We start from the raw sequence: 18,808 nt of genomic DNA on the forward strand, positions 1-18,808 counted from the left end.
CAGGACACCAGCGCTCACCTGGAGCGTATGAAGAAGAACATGGAGCAAACCATCAAAGACCTGCAGCACCGTCTGGATGAAGCTGAACAGATCGCCATGAAGGGAGGAAAGAAGCAGGTGCAGAAGCTGGAGGCCAGGGTGAGTTTCAGTAATTTCAGAGAAGTCAAACTAACAAGCAAGATTCTTAGACATCACTCATGCAACAATCATCATACAAAGACAATATACAAAAAAATTGTGAATATACAGAACTTAATCAGCATATCATTCCATCTACAGATCAGAGAGCTGGAAAGTGAAGTAGAAGCTGAACAAAGAAAGTCCAGCGATTCTGTCAAGGGAATACGAAAATATGAGAGACGAATCAAAGAGTTGACCTATCAGGTAAGCTTCAGTCCATCTGGAAAATGGTGGTGCATCGTATAAACTATGTTGAATCTGATCAATTACAGAATTTACAGTTAGTTTGTTTGTTTGTTTACAGACAGAAGAGGATCGTAAGAATCTTAGTCGTCTGCAAGATTTGGTAGACAAGTTGCAGCTCAAGGTTAAATCCTACAAGAAAACTGCAGAGGAAGCTGTAAGTACTCCTAATATTTGAGAGAAACTAATATAGAAAACAATATCACACTTGCTGAAGCACACAGCGCTTGTACTTATTCAATACAATAGCCAGGATTGACTGTGAGCACAATTTGGAGCACACTAACCTAACTTTGGCACTCCATCATTAAAAATATGCCACGTTTCAGTAAATGAGCTGCATCCATCCATCCATCCATTATCTACACACCACTTAATCCTCACTGAGGTCGTGGGGGGGAGGGAGCCTAGAACCACATTATAATTACAAAAAACATACCAGACACTGATGAGGATATCGTGTTTCTCTTGTACAGGAGGAACAAGCCAACAGCAATCTTACCAAGTTCCGTAAGCTTCAACATGAGCTTGATGAAGCTGAAGAGAGAGCTGACATCGCTGAGTCTCAGGTCAACAAGCTGCGTGTCAAGAGCCGTGATGTGGGGTCAAAGGTCAGTCAATGGCTTTTTTTTTGTTGTTGTCCTTTTCTGTTTTTGGTACACATAAATACTCTGTCAATGGCATATTATGAATGAAATATATATAATAATAAACATATATATGAATTTGAATAAAAAGACTACAGTCCTGTTTATGAGTGTATCATTACCAGTATCCCCTGATGCCACTAATGAAACAATAACCAGTGTCTATGAAACTCTTAATTATAAACTTAAAGATTTCGAATGCTCAATTGCTTTACAAAGTGCAATGCATTCAAATACAGTATATATTTTGAATAATGTTTAAATAAATGTTTCACTTTTTACTGTTTCTCTCTTATTTCAGAAAGGGCTCGACGGTGAGTGAAGCCCACTGAACGGACTGTTTTCTCTGAGGCACCCGATGTCCTAATAATGGTGTCTCCCTAAGCATGCTGGTTGTTCAGTAGAATAAAATGAATCTGCATCTCGAACTTTGCCTTGACTGTTTGTCTAGCTTCACCACATATTAGTACATATAATAGTAATAATAATAAATGTTATTTAAAGGCGCCTTTCACAGAACTCAAGGTCACCGAACACTGAGTTAAAATAAGACAGTTAAACCAAGATAAAACATCATGGATGTTGTTGAGTCCGATGTTGGAGTGAGAAACCAGGTCATCAGGGGTAAAAAGATGATGTGAGAAAGGTGTCGATACTGGAGGAGACTTAATATCAATGTGCTTTATGTTACAGAAAGAAATGTGACGTGGACGCTTAGAGATGGAGAGAGTAAGAATAACAGTGAAAGAGATGAGAGAACAATCAGTTATTGGGAGTTCGTCAACAGAAAGGTTGGACAGAGTGAGTCCTTTTGAGTGTCTAGGAGAGGTGATTTGCTGAGAGAATCCAGAACTGTCCAGGCATGATGCAAAGTCTCTGGTGAGGGGGTGGTTGATGTTATCCATATGAATATTGAAGTCTCCAAGCAGCATAATATTTGGTGATAGAGTGGACAGATGGGTGAGCAGTGTAGCAAAGTCATTAATGAATTGATCACTTAGCTGCTGAATACTGGATCAGCCCGGACACGTGTATGGAAGAGTGACTATAAATAAAACTATGAATAAAACATAAAAATGCCACTGTATACAGACATCACAAATAAAAATCAATATATGGAGTAGACTTTAGTATTGAGCACATATGCAACAGACACACTGTGAAAATTGTGATGTGGAGTAATGCAAACACATCTTGCCAGAACTTTTTTTGCTTTGTTCTCATTTTCTAACTTATCTAAAAAGATAAGTCTGTCTGAGATAAAACCATTTACTCTGATTTAAGAGTTTGAATACTCCAGACAGAGTTTGTTGAAAAGGAGGATTTGGTTGCAAAAAGAAAACGAGTCCCTAGTGTCTTGCAGTTGTTGCCACTACATGAGGCTACACGCCTAATTTGTTGGACCATTTAAATCACCTCCACAAGGCTACAACAAATTACATTTCTTAAGTCTTTCTGTATTTGCTGAATTCCTGTATGTTTTAATATTGCAATACATAGCACAGAATAACTATAACGCAATATTGCAATATCTTTTTTGTTTTTAAATATCATGCAGCCTTACATTGGAGTACACACAGTGACATGCTACGGGACTCTCACAGGCAGATCTAGACTTACAGTACACAGTGTGCATTATGACCTGGTCATATGTTACCAGCTGTAGGATTCAATCAATATAGCTTTAGAAAGGCTGAACAGTTTCATGTTCAACAGCTCTATGGGTGTTGTGGGAGTTGGGTGTGGCCAAAAAAATGGCTAGAGTTCTAATACATTTGAGCTGTCTTTCAAGAGCATTTTTTCAATATATGCAGGGCATTGGCTAGGTTTTTCCACTTAATTAGCTTTAATTTTATGGACACAAAACACCATGAAGAAAATAACTTGTCCCAGTGAGACGAGTTACACAGACAGATTTAAATTAGGTCATAATACATTAAATCAAACTGACTGATGGACACAGACAGCAAACGCGCTCTACTTCCTCACCATAGCACACACATTACTATATAATCATTACATTTTATGTACACAGAACTCATATGTCATAGATAATTATCTGATTTGTTTGGCGTATTATGAACATCTTGCCAGCAATTCACTAATAAGCTTACCTGCTATGAGGAGATGCTCTTGCAGAAGATGCCTCATTCTTCTGACTTGTATTGTTCCACAACAAAAGATTTTTTTCAAAAGAGAAAAACATAAAAGGGTAAGAAAACTGGCTGAAAAGACACATCTGCCGTATTTCAAATAGGAGTAATTCAAACATGCAATATTACTGCAGATTAAAGGTTTCTATGTAAAGCACATCATTGAAATATATTACAGCAGACATCCTTTACTTTGAATCTGTTGTCACTTTGAAGCAGAAAGCCTTTCATCTATATATTCACTCGTTAATGTTTAAGAAGTAACAGCTCAATTAACATTACAAACAACATCAATAAAACTGCACCTATTACAAAACGATTGAATGAAACAATTTAAAATACCCATTTAATGTGCAAAATTGCAGATTATATGTCAAATAAAGCATTTCAAATTATGAAAAAAAAAAAAAACATTATTTTGCTGAATTCATTAGGAAATTGTGTAATTCAACCCTACCTTTTGCCCCATTTCTCATGTCTTCATGTAATGTTGAGTTTAATCAGTCTTTCAATCTATAGAAAATGTCTTCTAGATCTCAGTGCAAATGCACCAGCCACTACCTACTTCATTGTCTGAATGAAGGCAAGGAGAAAGGGCAAGACAAGAGAAGGACATACGGAGGCAGGGACCAATACTCAACACCTCCTCAAGTGACCTTCAGTAAATATCAAGCATTCTAACAATAGCAACTTCATCTGAAAGCACAGTTGGATCAGATTTCAAACTTAAGAGAGACAAGGTGTCTCACACCTTCCCTTGCGTGTGCATGTGATTGCAGAAGTCAGAGATACAAGGACTGTGGACAGCTGGGAATGGGACCTATGACGGAGAACTGAGTGCTGAACTAACGCCTGGAATAGATTAGAGCTAAGTAAAGGAGCTCAAAGTCTGCTACAAAGGCTAACATGCTGTCAACATCATACATGGCTACATATATGGACAATCAAAAGAACGTCCTGTTGTTGTCTAAGCAGAGCAACATTCACTGATAAGGCTCTGGTGTCTTAGGACCTGCCTGGTGTGAACATCTTTTGGAATCTCTTTATGGGATGTCATCAAGTTACAAATAATCAGTCAGTTCCAGTTCAGTGGTTACTGGCTGAAAATATTTGCTAGAAGTGAGGACATTTGGTTGGATTATCGTTCCAACCTGATTACAAACCTGACATTTAAAATCTATATTTAAAGCAAAATGATGCAGAATAACCATTTTGTTTATCTATTTTAGGGTAGATCTGCATTTTCCATCTTTAACCAACATGTCTGTTCAAAACTAGGCCTGAGGTTCAACTTCCTGGTTCTGTCATATTGTTTGAGGCCTCGACTTTATTGCTGCCAATTCAGTTATATGGAAATAACATGTTTGGTTTTAACAAATCGTGTGCAGTAAATCTGAGTAAATCCATCGTTTTGTTTGTGTTCCTGATGGCAGCTGGAATCATGAAAATGTGTGTAAACCTGTCCAAACAACAAGCTGCAGAACTTGTCTGTGGTTCAGCAGGTGTTGCTGTCAGAGGAAGTGCATTGTAATTTCATCAAATGGAGACCATAGGGCAGTAAGCTGCCTATAAATCACAACAACAGATGCAACAACAGATGGACTTTAAGGACCTAAATAACAAAGGGCAGGGTGGTGCAGGGCATAACCTCGCTTTACCATTTTAAATCTTAAACATTTATGTAGGACACCTTGATTTTCTACAGGAAATCCTTTGCAATAAACTAGTGTAGGAAAAACAGCTGTGCAGTACATTATAACAGCACCATCTCAAACTATAATCTTGTGTTTTTTTGTTCATTGGTATATGCATCTCTGTGCCTTATGGACACATTTTGCTTCCAGGGTTTAGCTCCACTTGTTCCTCAGCAAGAAGGTTAATTTCAAGTCAATACAAAGTTGTTCAGAGTGATCACCTTTATCCTGTGATAAAACATTTTCACCCTGATGGTAGAGGTCTCTGTCAGGTTGACAACTAAATAGGGCATGAGGGGTCACTGAATGGTTTGATGAGAACAAAATGATAAGATGTCCCGTCAAGTCAACTTTTTTTTGGTCATCACAACTTTATACTCAATAGTAGAATGAAACTGCATGCCTGCTAAGATCAGCTGATCTGGAGTGGCAGCTGTATCCTGGCACACCACCACCTTGTCCCAAAGATCACAAACATCATCTTGCAGGGAATGAGAATTATGTGTTATGGCTTTCATAGTCACCAGTTTGGATCCATTTGAGTAGTTACAGAAAATTTTGAACTGATTAGTCACAGCAGCACTCTCCACCACCATTATCAAAACACCAGATGAAGGAAAATCTTGAAAAAACTTTGTTCATTCCTCCAGTAGAGCGTCAGAGCCTTGGAGAATCAATGCCAGGATGCATTGAAGCTGTTTTGGCAGCACATAGTGACTCAACACCTTACTGAGACACTTCAAGTTGCCATAAAAATGCTATAAAGAAAAGAATACTATACACTATACACAGTCAAATGTTGTTGTTGTTGCTTTTTTAAAAAAATATATGTTGATTTTGTTAAATATGTAACAATATACAATGAAAATATTGCTATGCAGTGCCTATCATCAGTTAAACAATTTCTGATTAATTGTGACGTTTTCTTGTTTGGTCATTTTCTACAAGATATAATTAAGTCTAAGAATATAAAGTGCTGTTCATTAGCCTGACCTCTGCAGGGCTCCAGACTAACTTTTTCACTGGTTGCACTGGTGTGACCAACATTGTCAGTTAGTCACACCCCTCACCTGGTCAGAGGTGCTTATCGACACACACCACATTTACCGATGTTCCTTAAACACACCTCACATTGCAAGCTGTGATAGATGCTGCTAGACAGTTGTCTGAGCAAAAGTTAGTTTGAAAAAAGTGAAATAAAGTGTTTTTATAAAGTCTGATTAATTTTGCAGCCCTACCACTGCGTTAGCAATTGTAATTAACGAGCTCACCGGCTCAGTATCTTCCTGCCTGCACCTGCACTCCAATCACTAGGTGTGTCTGAGTCGGACCTCTAACTCTTTTGGTTGAAGACAGCACATCAGCTCAACAGCTCGTTTTACGCATCAGGCAGGAACAGACTGACGGATAAATACAAGTTATACTTTCCACCACTAGGGTTAATGCAGTGGCTGCCTGTGCTGGTTAAAGCAACAACAAAACACCTAAATGATCACTGTTCACTCGCACGAATGCGACCACTTGAAATTTAACTCGCACACTCTCAAAAAAAGGTCACATATGGAGCCCTGCTCTGTTTACTCAGAGTGCTAGCAAAGGCTTGCAAACACTGTCCCAACCTTGTCCAGCAGTATAATCCTAGGTGAAACACTATACTGTTGAACAATCCTAAATGGAGCTCCACTAACCTTGTCCTCCTCTGACACACTGAAGAGACACATTGGTCCTGTCATTGAGAAGTTCACTCATCCAAACATCCATTGATGACAGACAGAGCAATGTTAAATTATAGAGTTTACTTTGCTTGTCACTATTAAAACGGACAAAACACAGAACTGTGCTGTATATGTCACTGCCACTTTTGTGTTCATAATAAGTGTGCACAATCATGAAGGACATTCACTTGTTATGAGATTGGAAGCATGTTTTGGGGATGTCACTTTCATTCCCTCTCCAAGTATGAGTTGTGAAGTGCAGAACCGACATGCCTCATATCCAGCTGGCCTGGTTCAGACATATAGTGTGAGATGTCTTCTGTTACTGAGTGGGTGAAATATCATGAACGTATACTTACAAAGTCAAGATGATCATACTTCAAGTGCTGCTCTCTGTAAGAAACATGGGAAAGGTTCCTGACCATTGCGCTGACCTGTCTTCTTGTCTTGTTCTCTCTTCTTTCCCAGGTGCTGCAAAAGAAATCATATTTTAGCACATTCTATCCCCTTATTCCTCCCCCCTCAAAAAAAGAAAGAAAAAAGGATGTTGCCAAATCACCTCTTGGAAAAACTAAACTACTATTTTGAAAAGGTGGGTGGAATCCACAATGAAGGATATCGATTAGGTCTATGCACACCACAAACGTGAATAAGCACTGATGTTTCAACTGTGTCACAGCATGTTATTGGAGCAAGTTGTTGTTGTTTTTACAAATAAAAGCTGGACTAAAAGCTACAATAAAAATACTGATAAAGTCTTGAATTGTTGTGCGATGGAAGTTATTTTACCTCTGAAGCACATCTGAATAAGGTTAATATAGAATTCACAGGAAATGACGTTCATGCTCATGAGTCTTTTCTTTCATTAGTCCACTATAAATCAAGTAGACTTAATTGTTGTCCCATGTTTCAAATAGCTGTACAGTAAATGAATGTCTGTTTATTGCTGAACAATCACCTGCTGCTGTTTCTCTGCACACAGACATGCTTTGTTCCTCCGTTGTGCGTCAGAACCTGCCCCCTACCCGCTAAATGATCAGTACCATGAAGGCAGCCAGCGGGAATTTCACAGGTTATCTTTGTGTCCGAGGATACAACACTGTGCCAGAAGGCAAGAACAAGGGCAGGAGCAAGGGGACATCACAATCCTGAAATTTCACCAGCCCACTTTAAGTATGTGTGGTTGGGCTACATACTCACTAATTTGATGACTTTCTTTGCAAAATTATGCTGTCGTCTTTTACTTAGTCTCTAGATATGCTATATGCTGATATGCACCACTGTTAACCAAACACCTTACTTTAATTGTATCCATGCGTTGTGCACAGCTCAACAATAAAAATCCATTTTAAAAATTACAGTACCACATGTTAAAAGCATATAGAAATATTTGATATGTAAGATTATATAGATTAACCACAATTTCTCAGTCTTTGTCTTCTCTCAAGAACAGTCACTCATACACATAGACTCAAGTAAATCGTTAAGTTGATTATACATTAGTAGTGGAGAGGAAAATCCTTGATTTTATAGAGCAGTGGTACTTTTTTCTTTCATTTCTCAGTGTCTTAATGGGAATAAATAGAAACTACATACAAAGGGGTCAGCACCATACTGCAGGCTGAGGGACAGGGCAGGAAAAAGACGGGCCCAGTTTGTACTCTTGTGTATTAGCACATTCATGTCACAGAGAAAAGAAAACTCCCTGCTATGTTTGAAAACCCCAGAAAGTATGTGAAAAATGCACATCATTGTCCTGAAGGTACTTTTTTTTTTTAGAATCCTTTAATACAGCTCCTACCATCTAGATGAAAAAGCACATAGTCCACTGCACAAAAATATAGTTTCAAGTAACATTTTCTTAATTGTGACAATCAAGGTAACAGGTGGGCCGCCATTTTGTTTGGGTACACAAAAAGAAGCACAACTGAAGAAACATTTTAAAACCCCTTCTTAAGAATTATTTTGCAAATTGTATATTTTTTTTGATCTGGACAAATGTGTATTTGAGAATTCTGAAAACACATTGGTACCACAATGACTTAATACTTTTTAATCTAAGATAATTCAACATTTCTGGATAGTTAACTTTTAGAAAGAACAAAAGCTTTTTATGTAAATGGCACAAAAAGGGACTGAACACTTTCAATTAGCCGGCTCACATATCTTGTGTCTGGACTTTACAGCCAATATTAAAATGTACACTAGACTATATTTGGGTGAATTACAAGCAGGTGGTTGTAAATGTGTTTTTTTAATGGCTGTTTTTTCTTTTCCATAACCAAAGCTTTTAGCTAGCAACTGGCATGGCATTTTAAGACAAAAATAGCTTACAATACACTCCCACAGAGGTGAAAATGAAATAAGTGCATTTATTTAAATACTATACTTACTGCTGAATACTGTTTACTTGTAAAGACAACAGTTCCCTACATTTTAACCTCCTTTCTGTCAAACTACTCCGTCATTTCAGTTCCGTCGTTCCTCTCCTGTCCCTGCACAGGGTCGGGCTTAATATGACGTCAATTTCTCGCGACTACTAAGGTAAACTACAGAACTAAGGTAAACTGTAATCGCCAGGACGTGCGAAAACTCCCTCAGCAGCTAAAATGGCCACAAACCAACCGCCAGCAGTTCAACATCCTTCGTGCAGCGTTGCTCTTTAACGCTAACGTGCAGCTAGCATTACACCATCTCTTATTCACATACATGGCGAGTCCCCAGCATTTCTTCTGACCACTCTCCCTCAAGCTCCGGTCCGCTCTGATCAGGTGAAGTCCGTCCAAAGTTGTGAGCGAGTCCGGAGGGAGTTCGTTCAGCCATGACTCCGTGAACGACATGAGGCTGCGCTCCCGATACTCCCACTGCAGCCGGGTCAGCGCTGTTAGCTGTTAGCTGTTAGCCGTTAGCTCCTCCAGGCCGTTAGGGAGAGACTTCACGTATCCCATGATGATGGACGGACGGCTTGTAGCATCTCTTCTCCTCCCGACGCTTCACTCCTGCCCTGTATTCCCTCTTCCTCCAACTCATCGGGGATGTCCGATATCTCCCACGGCGGTGGCTTGGCCTGGCTAACAGCTATTCACCAGTGTAAAACAATAGAACCATGGCTCAAGGACTCCACATGGACCCCAAAAACNTTTTTTATTTACAGGAAAGACTTTGAAATCAGTCAACTTAATGGCAAAATAGAAGATGAACAAGCCATGTGTGCCCAGCTTCAGAAAAAATTGAAGGAGCTGCAGGTAACCATTCAAACAGGACAAACTCAGCAGTGAAAAATACATTCTAAGACCACAATTTACAGCAATAGAATTTAATCAAGCTTTTTTTCTTTGATTTTGTTCTAGGCCCGCATTGAGGAACTGGAGGAAGAGCTGGAAGCAGAGCGAGCTGCTCGAGCCAAGGTGGAGAAGCAGAGAGCAGACTTGGCCAGAGAGCTGGAGGAGATCAGTGAGAGGCTGGAGGAGGCTGGAGGAGCAACAGCTGCCCAGATAGAGATGAACAAGAAGAGGGAGGCTGAGTTCCAGAAACTCCGCAGAGACCTCGAAGAGGCCACTCTGCAGCATGAAGCCACCGCTGCCACACTCAGGAAGAAACAGGCCGACAGTGTTGCTGACCTGGGAGAGCAGATTGACAACCTGCAGAGAGTCAAGCAGAAGCTGGAGAAGGAGAAGAGTGAGCTCAGACTGGAACTGGATGATGTTGTCTCCAATATGGAACAGATTGTCAAGTCCAAGGTAAATCACCTTTCTGAATGATGTTTTTCTTCTTATTGGCTGATGAACAATTTACTTTCTTGTTTTACTGTGTGAGTCGATCTTACTGTATTTTTTTCTTTCAGAACAATTTGGAGAAAATGTGCAGGTCTCTGGAAGACCAGATGAATGAATATAAAACAAAGTCTGAAGAGGGACAGCGATCCATCAATGACTTCACCATGCAGAAAGCAAAGCTTCAAACTGAGAATGGTATGAATTTCAACAGCATATTTCTATTTGTGCTAATATGAAGCAGTACTTTAAATCTTCTGTTCAAATTAGGGGAACTAACAAGGCAGCTTGAGGAAAAGGATTCCCTGGTGTCTCAACTCACCAGAGGAAAACAGTCCTACACCCAGCAAATTGAGGACCTTAAAAGACAACTGGAGGAGGAAGTCAAGGTAGCAAACAAATGGCAGTGAGATCTCATTAAGAACTTATTAAATGTTGGTAAATGCAAAGCTTTAAGACATTCTTCATTTCAGGCCAAGAATGCATTAGCCCATGCAGTGCAGTCTTCTCGTCACGACTGTGACCTGCTCAGGGAGCAGTTTGAGGAGGAGCAGGAGGCCAAGGCTGAACTACAGCGTTGCATGTCCAAGGCCAACTCTGAGGTGGCTCAGTGGAGAACTAAGTATGAAACTGATGCCATCCAGAGGACTGAGGAACTGGAAGACGCCAAGTGAGTCAAATACATTTTGACTTGAACAATTCAACAAAATTTAAAAGCAACTCACCCTCAATACATTTCTTCATAATACAGAAAAAAGCTGGCTCAGCGTCTGCAGGAGGCTGAGGAGGCTGTTGAGGCAGTGAATGCTAAATGCTCCTCTCTGGAGAAGACCAAACACCGACTGCAGAATGAGATTGAAGATCTCATGGTGGATGTAGAGAGGTCAAATGCTGCTGCTGCTGCTCTGGACAAGAAGCAAAGAAACTTTGACAAGGTGAACTGCAATGAAGTCTTTGTGATCAACATAAGTCCAACAAACATCAATTGGCAGTGTATCATCTGAACCTTTCATCCTTTAGTTCAAATAAGTATATCTAACATGTATGGGGAAAACAATGTTTAGAGTTAGTGTGAACTTTGTGTACTACATTTGACCACAGCTTTCAGTATTAGGAGAAATTGTTAAAACTCTCCAAGACAGTAGTCCTTTCTCCAGCCATCTGGCACATATACACTAATTGTTGGCCTTTCCTTCCACTGCAGGTTCTGTCTGAGTGGAAGCAGAAGTATGAGGAATCTCAATGTGAGCTGGAGAGCTCCCAGAAAGAGGCCAGGGCTCTGAGCACTGAGCTGTTCAAACTGAAGAACTCCTATGAAGAGTCTCTGGATCATCTGGAGACCTTGAAGCGAGAGAACAAGAACTTACAGGGTAAGATCTAACTACTAGGGTTTCTGCACAGGTTTCCAGAGAAGTGCTTTTGTGAATCAATCTTAATCGCCTTGCAAAATGTCTCACAGAGGAGATTTCTGACCTTACTGAGCAACTTGGTGAGGGTGGAAAGAATATTCATGAACTGGAGAAACTGCGAAAACAACTGGAACAGGAGAAGAGTGAGATCCAGTCTGCTCTTGAAGAAGCTGAGGTACAGATCCTTGTTGATGAATAACAGATTTTAAAGTAAAATTGTCCGCGATTATGTATAATTCTGTACCCTCCTGTTCGCCAGGCCTCCCTGGAGCACGAAGAGGGTAAGATTCTCAGAGCCCAGCTTGAGTTCAATCAAATTAAAGCTGACATTGAGCGCAAACTGGCTGAGAAAGATGAGGAGATGGAGCAGAGCAAGAGGAACCTGCAGAGAACCGTTGACACCCTGCAGAGCTCTCTTGAAGCTGAATGTCGCAGCAGGAATGAGGCTCTGCGTTTGAAGAAGAAGATGGAAGGAGACCTCAATGAGATGGAGATCCAGCTGAGCCAGGCCAACAGACAGGCGGCTGAGGCCCAGAAACAACTTAAATCTGTTCACTCACATCTGAAGGTCTGGAAGAACTCCGAAAAAGGTAATAATTATTGTAATCCTTTCATGAATAACCCAAAACAAAATCTTTTGGGTTTTCATCTTCAAGGATACTCAACTTCAACTTGACGACTCTATGCGAGCCAACGATGATATGAAGGAAAACATCGCCATTGTTGAGAGACGCAACAACCTGCTTCAGGCTGAACTGGAGGAACTGAGATCTGCTCTGGAGCAAACTGAGAGAGGTCGCAAACTTGCTGAACAAGAGCTGCTGGATGTCAGTGAGAGGGTGCAGCTACTGCACTCACAGGTGAGACCAAATCATTTACTACAACTGCCACAGATGGTAAACTTATGTTCTTGAATATAAAGATCTCAAAAGTATTACTATTTCTCAAGTGCAGTGACACACAATCACACATCTCAAAAATTTGCAGAACACTGGGCTGATAAATCAGAAGAAGAAACTCGAGAATGACGCTTCCCAGCTTCAAACTGAAGTGGAGGAGGCAGTGCAGGAGTGCAGAAATGCTGAAGAGAAGGCCAAGAAGGCCATTACTGATGCTGCCATGATGGCAGAGGAGCTGAAGAAAGAACAGGACACCAGCGCTCACCTGGAGCGTATGAAGAAGAACATGGAGCAAACCATCAAAGACCTGCAGCACCGTCTGGATGAAGCTGAACAGATCGCCATGAAGGGAGGAAAGAAGCAGGTGCAGAAGCTTGAGACCAGGGTGAGTATAGGCGGACAGTTTGACACCTGGCATTATACAAATATGTACAATAATAATCTGCTCCTTGTTGAGAGGTGCTGGCCAACTTTTGTTGTGACATCTTACAGGTCAGAGAACTTGAAAATGAAGTGGATAGTGAACAGAAAAAAGCCAGTGATGCTACAAAGGGAATAAGAAAGTATGAAAGACGTATTAAGGAGCTCACTTATCAGGTAATATTTGATCTGGACCAAAATCTCTTTATTCTGTTAAAAATAATGACACCTAGAATAAAAAAAAACATGTTTACATTTTTATTTAATTTTCTTGTTTTTCTATGTAGACCGAAGAGGACCGTAAAAATCTGGCACGTCTGCAAGATCTGGTGGACAAGCTCCAGCTAAAGGTCAAGTCCTACAAGAAGTCTGCAGAGGAGGCTGTAAGTACTTTCGATTTTCAATAAAAGCCTCACATCCAACCACTGAAACAAAATTCTATCTGGGCAGACATTATGGTGTTTCTGTTCAACAGGAGGAACAGGCCAACAATAATCTCACCAAGTTCCGTAAGCTTCAACATGAGCTTGATGAAGCTGAAGAGAGAGCTGACATCGCTGAGTCGCAGGTCAACAAGCTGCGTGTCAAGAGCCGTGATGTGGGGTCAAAGGTTTGTATGGATGTATCTTAACAATGTTTTGGTCTAGAACATTCAACCGTCCTAGAAGCCATGTTGACAGATCACCCAGACAAAACTGACTTACTGTACTGTGTAAAAACTGGTCAAAAACTGAAGCATCACTGCCAACCCTCCAACAACGCCAACAAAATGACAAATTCACCATTGTGTTACTGCTACATTTCAAATATAGGGACAGTAAAATCTATCTCTAAAATCAAAGACATTGCTCACTATTTATCTTGTATTTTCTTTCTTTTGTTTCAGAAAGGACTTGATGAATGAACCGCCCTCAAACATGATAATTTCTGAGACACCTCATTGCTGTCTAATGGTGTCTCCCTAAGCATGTGTTTTTGTTCAGTAGAATAAATTTATTGTGCATCTGAAACAGCTTCTTGACTTTTCATTGCCAGTACCTTTAGTGGTTCATAACGACAGAGAACTAAACTACACTTACTTTTAAAAAGAATAAATAAACCAACTGTTTTTTGCAATAAATTGAGAAATACAAAGGTCATGCTTGTACAACAATGAAATAATAAATAAATTAAAGGCACAGCGTCAATAAAAAAAACAAAAAAACAAAACAAAACATGAGTATTATCATTTAAAATCTAATACTTATTGAAGAATTAAATTATAAGACATTTATTTTCCTTAACAGCACTGTCTTTTTTTAATATGCAAAATTAAGTCATAACATAACTGTAATTATGTCTTTGTAGTAACTATAGACAAAAAGTCAGTTTTACTCACAGTTATTTCACTGGACAAATTGTAGTCAGCTAAAAAGTAATCCCTGTGAGACCTGTAAAGGTTTCATTTACAATCTGAGAATTTGAATTCTGAAAGAAAATAAATAATTTAGCTGAAGAATCAATTCTGCTGAAGATTAAAAAAAACAAACAAAAAAAACAAATCACTTTAATAACACTAAACATTAGGTCTTTATGTGTACATTTAATAATTAATGTACTTATTTTTATTTATTTCCAAAAAGGTACTGAACATCTCAAAATGTTTGGACTATAAACAGTGCTGCGTTATATCAAATCATCTACATGAAGAAAATGTAATACCATGGCCATTTAGGCTACTTAAATTATCTAGAAGTTTTTTTTTGTTTGTTTTTTTAAACTTTCAAACTGTTTTGTGGCTTCTAAATGTCTCATAAGAGTGAAAACTATCCCATTTTTATTGGCTAACTGTCAAAACCTCTCATGTTGTAAAAGCCACTCAGACATCCTGTCACCAGGAGGGGGCGCTAACGCATCCTATTTTAGTTTGGGAGGGCAGCTTGAAAAAAAAAATCCTTGGTAGAGTGCTACAGCTAACCCTTTATTACTAGTAACACCAGGTGTTTATGATTTCACATTTCTTTGAAGTTTAAGTATTACAACTTACTTTTTCTTTTAACATGCCATTTTGAAGAGAAGAAATTTATGAAATGCTCTTCAGTGTCTCTGGATTTGAATTAGACTGTAAAAATGTAACAAAGGAAGCACCTAACAATTTAAGAAGCCTTAAAAGTGACAATGTGATAAGGAGAACGGGTTGCAGAATGCTTCAGTTTCAATCCCTCTCGAAAATCTATGGCTTATTTAAGCTCAGCAAAAGCTGCTTGATAGCAGACAGAAATCTATTTTCTCATTGTTCAGCTTAGTGACATGGGCCCACTAACCAAGAAAATGCACATGTTTTAACATTATGCACATAATTTTAAGTTCAATGCATAGAAAATCACCAGTTCATAAAAGCCTGTCAGGAGAAAATTCTCCACTGCACAGGGCATATCGCATTTTGAGTTTGTAGCATTATTAGATGATGATATGAACAGCTAGCATGAGCAATTTGGAACTAAGAAATAACCATCTACCCATTTAAGATTTGTCTTCACCATTATTTCAGGCATAGAAAATGCATCCATACTGTACATCTTTTTATACAAAGACAACTCACACTATTCTCTTCCTTTTTGGTAAGACTGCAAAATAAAATTCCCCAAAAATCAAAACTAGAAAAGTTTAAACTACTAACCTTCATACCAGCAGTAGATGCCAGCCTTTCTCGAGTAATAAGCATCCTCTTCTCAGCAGCAGACGAGGGAGGGCCGTTTGGAATACAGAAAAAAGCAGACTTGGCGAAGGTGTCTTTGGTGGATTCATGGACAGCATCCTCCGAGAGAGACCTGGTCAATTCAAGCACCACCATTTCATCAAAACAGGACATTGATAGCAAGAGCATAATGTGTCTGAATTACAGTTGTTTTCCAGTATAGCTAATTAGCTATAGATTAGAAGGTCAGCATGCAAAATAGCAGATAATAAAGGCTTTAAATGGTCAACGGTACCTTTCTAATATTTCTTCAAGTCAAAGACAAGTAGTGCTCAGGATCTGAGTCCATGCAGAGGTCCATAGTCTGAATGAGTGAGGAGAGGACAAGGGCAGTGAACAATGGACTCCGTAAGCCTCTAGCAGAACTCAACACCACTTAGAAGTGACCTTTCACAACAACAGGGAACAAATACTACCAATAGTTTTGCTGTCTCCAGTTTCAAACTTAAGTGAGGCAAGGTGCCTCACACCTTCCTTTGTGCGTTCATGTGATCATAAAAGTCTCAGAGACTGAGAACAGCTGGGAATGAGACCTTAAACGGACAGACGAGTGCTCTCCAGGAATAGACAGAGGGATAAGTAAAGGAAATGAAAGTTCTACTACAAAGACAACCAGGGAGAAGGCCTGATGGGATGAAGTGTGACTGAGAAGAAGACAGCAGTGGTTGCACTTAATTTGTGCCAGAAAGTTTCACTATACCAGGTTTAAATGCTTTGCCAGGAAACATCACCCTTTTATATGTTTCAGAAAGCCCGTTTGCCAGTTTCAGATTGATGTGCCTCCTCCTCCTTGGTTAGCCTCATGTCTCCATCATTTTGCCAATGCTTGAGTTGTCAAATACAGTTTTAAAAATTTGGGAATTTAGCATATTCTTGTATATAAATGATACACTCACTAACATATAGCACATATAGGATATCACTGGCTTCTGCGTGGTCTTATCACCTGTTGCTGCTGCTCAAAGAAAAAAACAAAAACCTGTCCTGACTACCTGCGTCACAAGCTGTCCCCAAGCTATCCTCTGAAACACCAAGCCCCCAAAGGCAGCCAGCAGGAATTTCACAAGTTATCTTTGTGCTCAAGGATAAAGAGAAGAAAACAATGTCATGTCAATGGGAGCAGACCAAGGGCACTGAATGCATGTAATGTTTTCACAGAGGCCTGAACTATAGGTCACAACAAAGTGATTTGTTTCAGTGCATAAACATACTTTATGCATGTATGGTAGGGTTATATTCTTCTAAAAAGCAATGCACAGGAACCCATTTTTATTTTTTAGGACTCAAAGGGAGGCAATAATCCAATGTAAAAGTGAATAAAACAAAAATCTGAAATCTAAAAGTCAGTTTTAGAAATAAAAATCATTTCTACAGCACAGAATGTAGTTACACTATTTACTAATTATCAAATTCATAAGAATCAAATAGATTGTCAGTGTTACTTTCTGGCTTCCTTCAAAGAAAAGAGAAGGCAACCTCATGTGCAAAACCTAGAATCTATACATCATACATTTTGTCACCCTTTTCCAATGCTGAACTAATTAATATATAAAATGTATGTGTTTTTTAAATTTATAAGTAATTCGTTATTGAGAAACAAAATCATATAATATACAGTTCATTTTGTTAAAATGATTATCCAGACTTCACAAAAAAAGCCATTTCTCTTTCTCAAACTTCAAAGATAAAGTGTATATAGTAGTGCCTGTTCTGGACTGCTGAGATGCCCTGTGATCTTTTTCTCCAAGTTCAGTACGAGGCAATTACACTGATGCTGTGATGATGCAAATACATTAGACCATATCTAGATCCATCTATGCATATCCATATACACAGAAGGCCAAGTACTGTTTCACCAATCACATGATCAGCTCTTAAAAGGAAGACTGGCAACCTAATCAAATACCTAACAGATACTGTATGTTTACTAATTGAAATGCAGCAATTATGCTTATTGTATATTTTCTATATAAATCCAAGGACATCATAAACACAACATGCAAGTTGTGCAGTTGTGCACTTCACAAAACCAACTCAACATAAACTAAGAGTCATATTAACGAGCAATGTGATACATCAAAGCAAATATCTTACTAAACTATAAAGCACTAGTTGAAAGAAATGACATCAGGGCTGTTGTTACCACTAAACTGTGTTGTCCTTTAGTGCGAACATTTCTTCACAGCACAGGAGTCACAGCTTCAGCTTTTTTGTTTGGTTTAGTTTTTTACTTTGGTTATTTTCTGCCTTTAGGTTTTGGTGGTTTTATGTATTATTTGATAATTGTATATAAACTCCTGAGCTACAATGTTTAACACTCCCTACTAAAGACTGCTTAGAAAGAATACTAATACTGTCTCACTGATACAATTTGGTGTGTGTAATAAATGCATGGACTTTTAACTCAAACCTATTTATTTTTCAGGTGCAGAAAGTAATAATACAGTTCCTACAGTATATACTATTATTATAATGTATAATAGTAAAAGTAAAAGTGTATTGCACTTCATGTACCTTTTTTCATGTAATATGAACTTAGGTTGGCTCACACGGTCTCTGAACACGTCTATTCCTGTTAAAGAAAGAGAAACGATGCCAAGGGACCAGGGCTGGGCGAAGGGTGTGGACCAAACTGTGAACAGTGGTGAGTGATAATAAAGGGATCTCACAGCTGTGACCTTGGCCTTGTCTTGCCCCTCTGTAGACAACAGCTGCAGCTCTTTATTGTCCCCCTTGAAATGTATTTCACACCCTATCAACTGACAACTATTGTTGAACTTCAGATATCGAGATGTTCTCAGTCCAATAAATCCTGGTTGCTTGCTAGCCTGCTTTATTTAGTTTGAGTATAGAGGCAAACTCTATCTATCATTGAATCTATTTTACAAATAACAAATCACGGTGTTGCTTAATATGATGTTCCATACCACAAAAGAGG

General features: G+C 39.1%; 1 protein-coding gene and 1 long non-coding RNA gene across 4 annotated transcripts in view; one reads left to right on the forward strand and one right to left on the reverse strand.

Annotated features, from left to right (window-relative positions):
- Positions 1–14,143, forward strand: part of LOC103364123 (myosin-7) — a 41,653-nt gene extending 27,510 nt beyond the window's left edge. For 2 of the 3 annotated variants that reach the window (XM_008291144.1, XM_008291143.1), the window contains exons 27-37: positions 10,879–11,075; positions 11,157–11,340; positions 11,610–11,775; positions 11,865–11,989; positions 12,074–12,382; positions 12,471–12,674; positions 12,802–13,098; positions 13,206–13,310; positions 13,421–13,516; positions 13,609–13,743; positions 14,020–14,143. In XM_008291144.1, coding sequence (XP_008289366.1) covers positions 10,879–11,075; positions 11,157–11,340; positions 11,610–11,775; positions 11,865–11,989; positions 12,074–12,382; positions 12,471–12,674; positions 12,802–13,098; positions 13,206–13,310; positions 13,421–13,516; positions 13,609–13,743; positions 14,020–14,037 — 1,836 coding nt within the window. In that variant the 3' untranslated portion in view covers positions 14,038–14,143. Of the gene's footprint in view, positions 139–279; positions 385–484; positions 581–899; positions 1,035–1,371; positions 1,499–10,878; positions 11,076–11,156; positions 11,341–11,609; positions 11,776–11,864; positions 11,990–12,073; positions 12,383–12,470; positions 12,675–12,801; positions 13,099–13,205; positions 13,311–13,420; positions 13,517–13,608; positions 13,744–14,019 lie in introns of those variants that run through there. The other variant, XM_008291141.1, reaches the window with a different exon arrangement.
- LOC103364120 (uncharacterized) lies at positions 934–3,786 on the reverse strand. The gene is made up of 3 exons (XR_520527.1): positions 3,681–3,786; positions 3,185–3,229; positions 934–1,070 (listed from the first exon to the last, which is right to left on the reverse strand). It is a non-coding gene; the product is annotated as an uncharacterized LOC103364120 (long non-coding RNA).
- Positions 14,144–18,808: the final 4,665 nt, after the last annotated feature.

This window comes from Stegastes partitus, unplaced genomic scaffold (assembly GCF_000690725.1).
Source record: "Stegastes partitus isolate 25-593 unplaced genomic scaffold, Stegastes_partitus-1.0.2 Scaffold720, whole genome shotgun sequence".
NCBI lineage: Eukaryota > Metazoa > Chordata > Actinopteri > Pomacentridae > Stegastes > Stegastes partitus.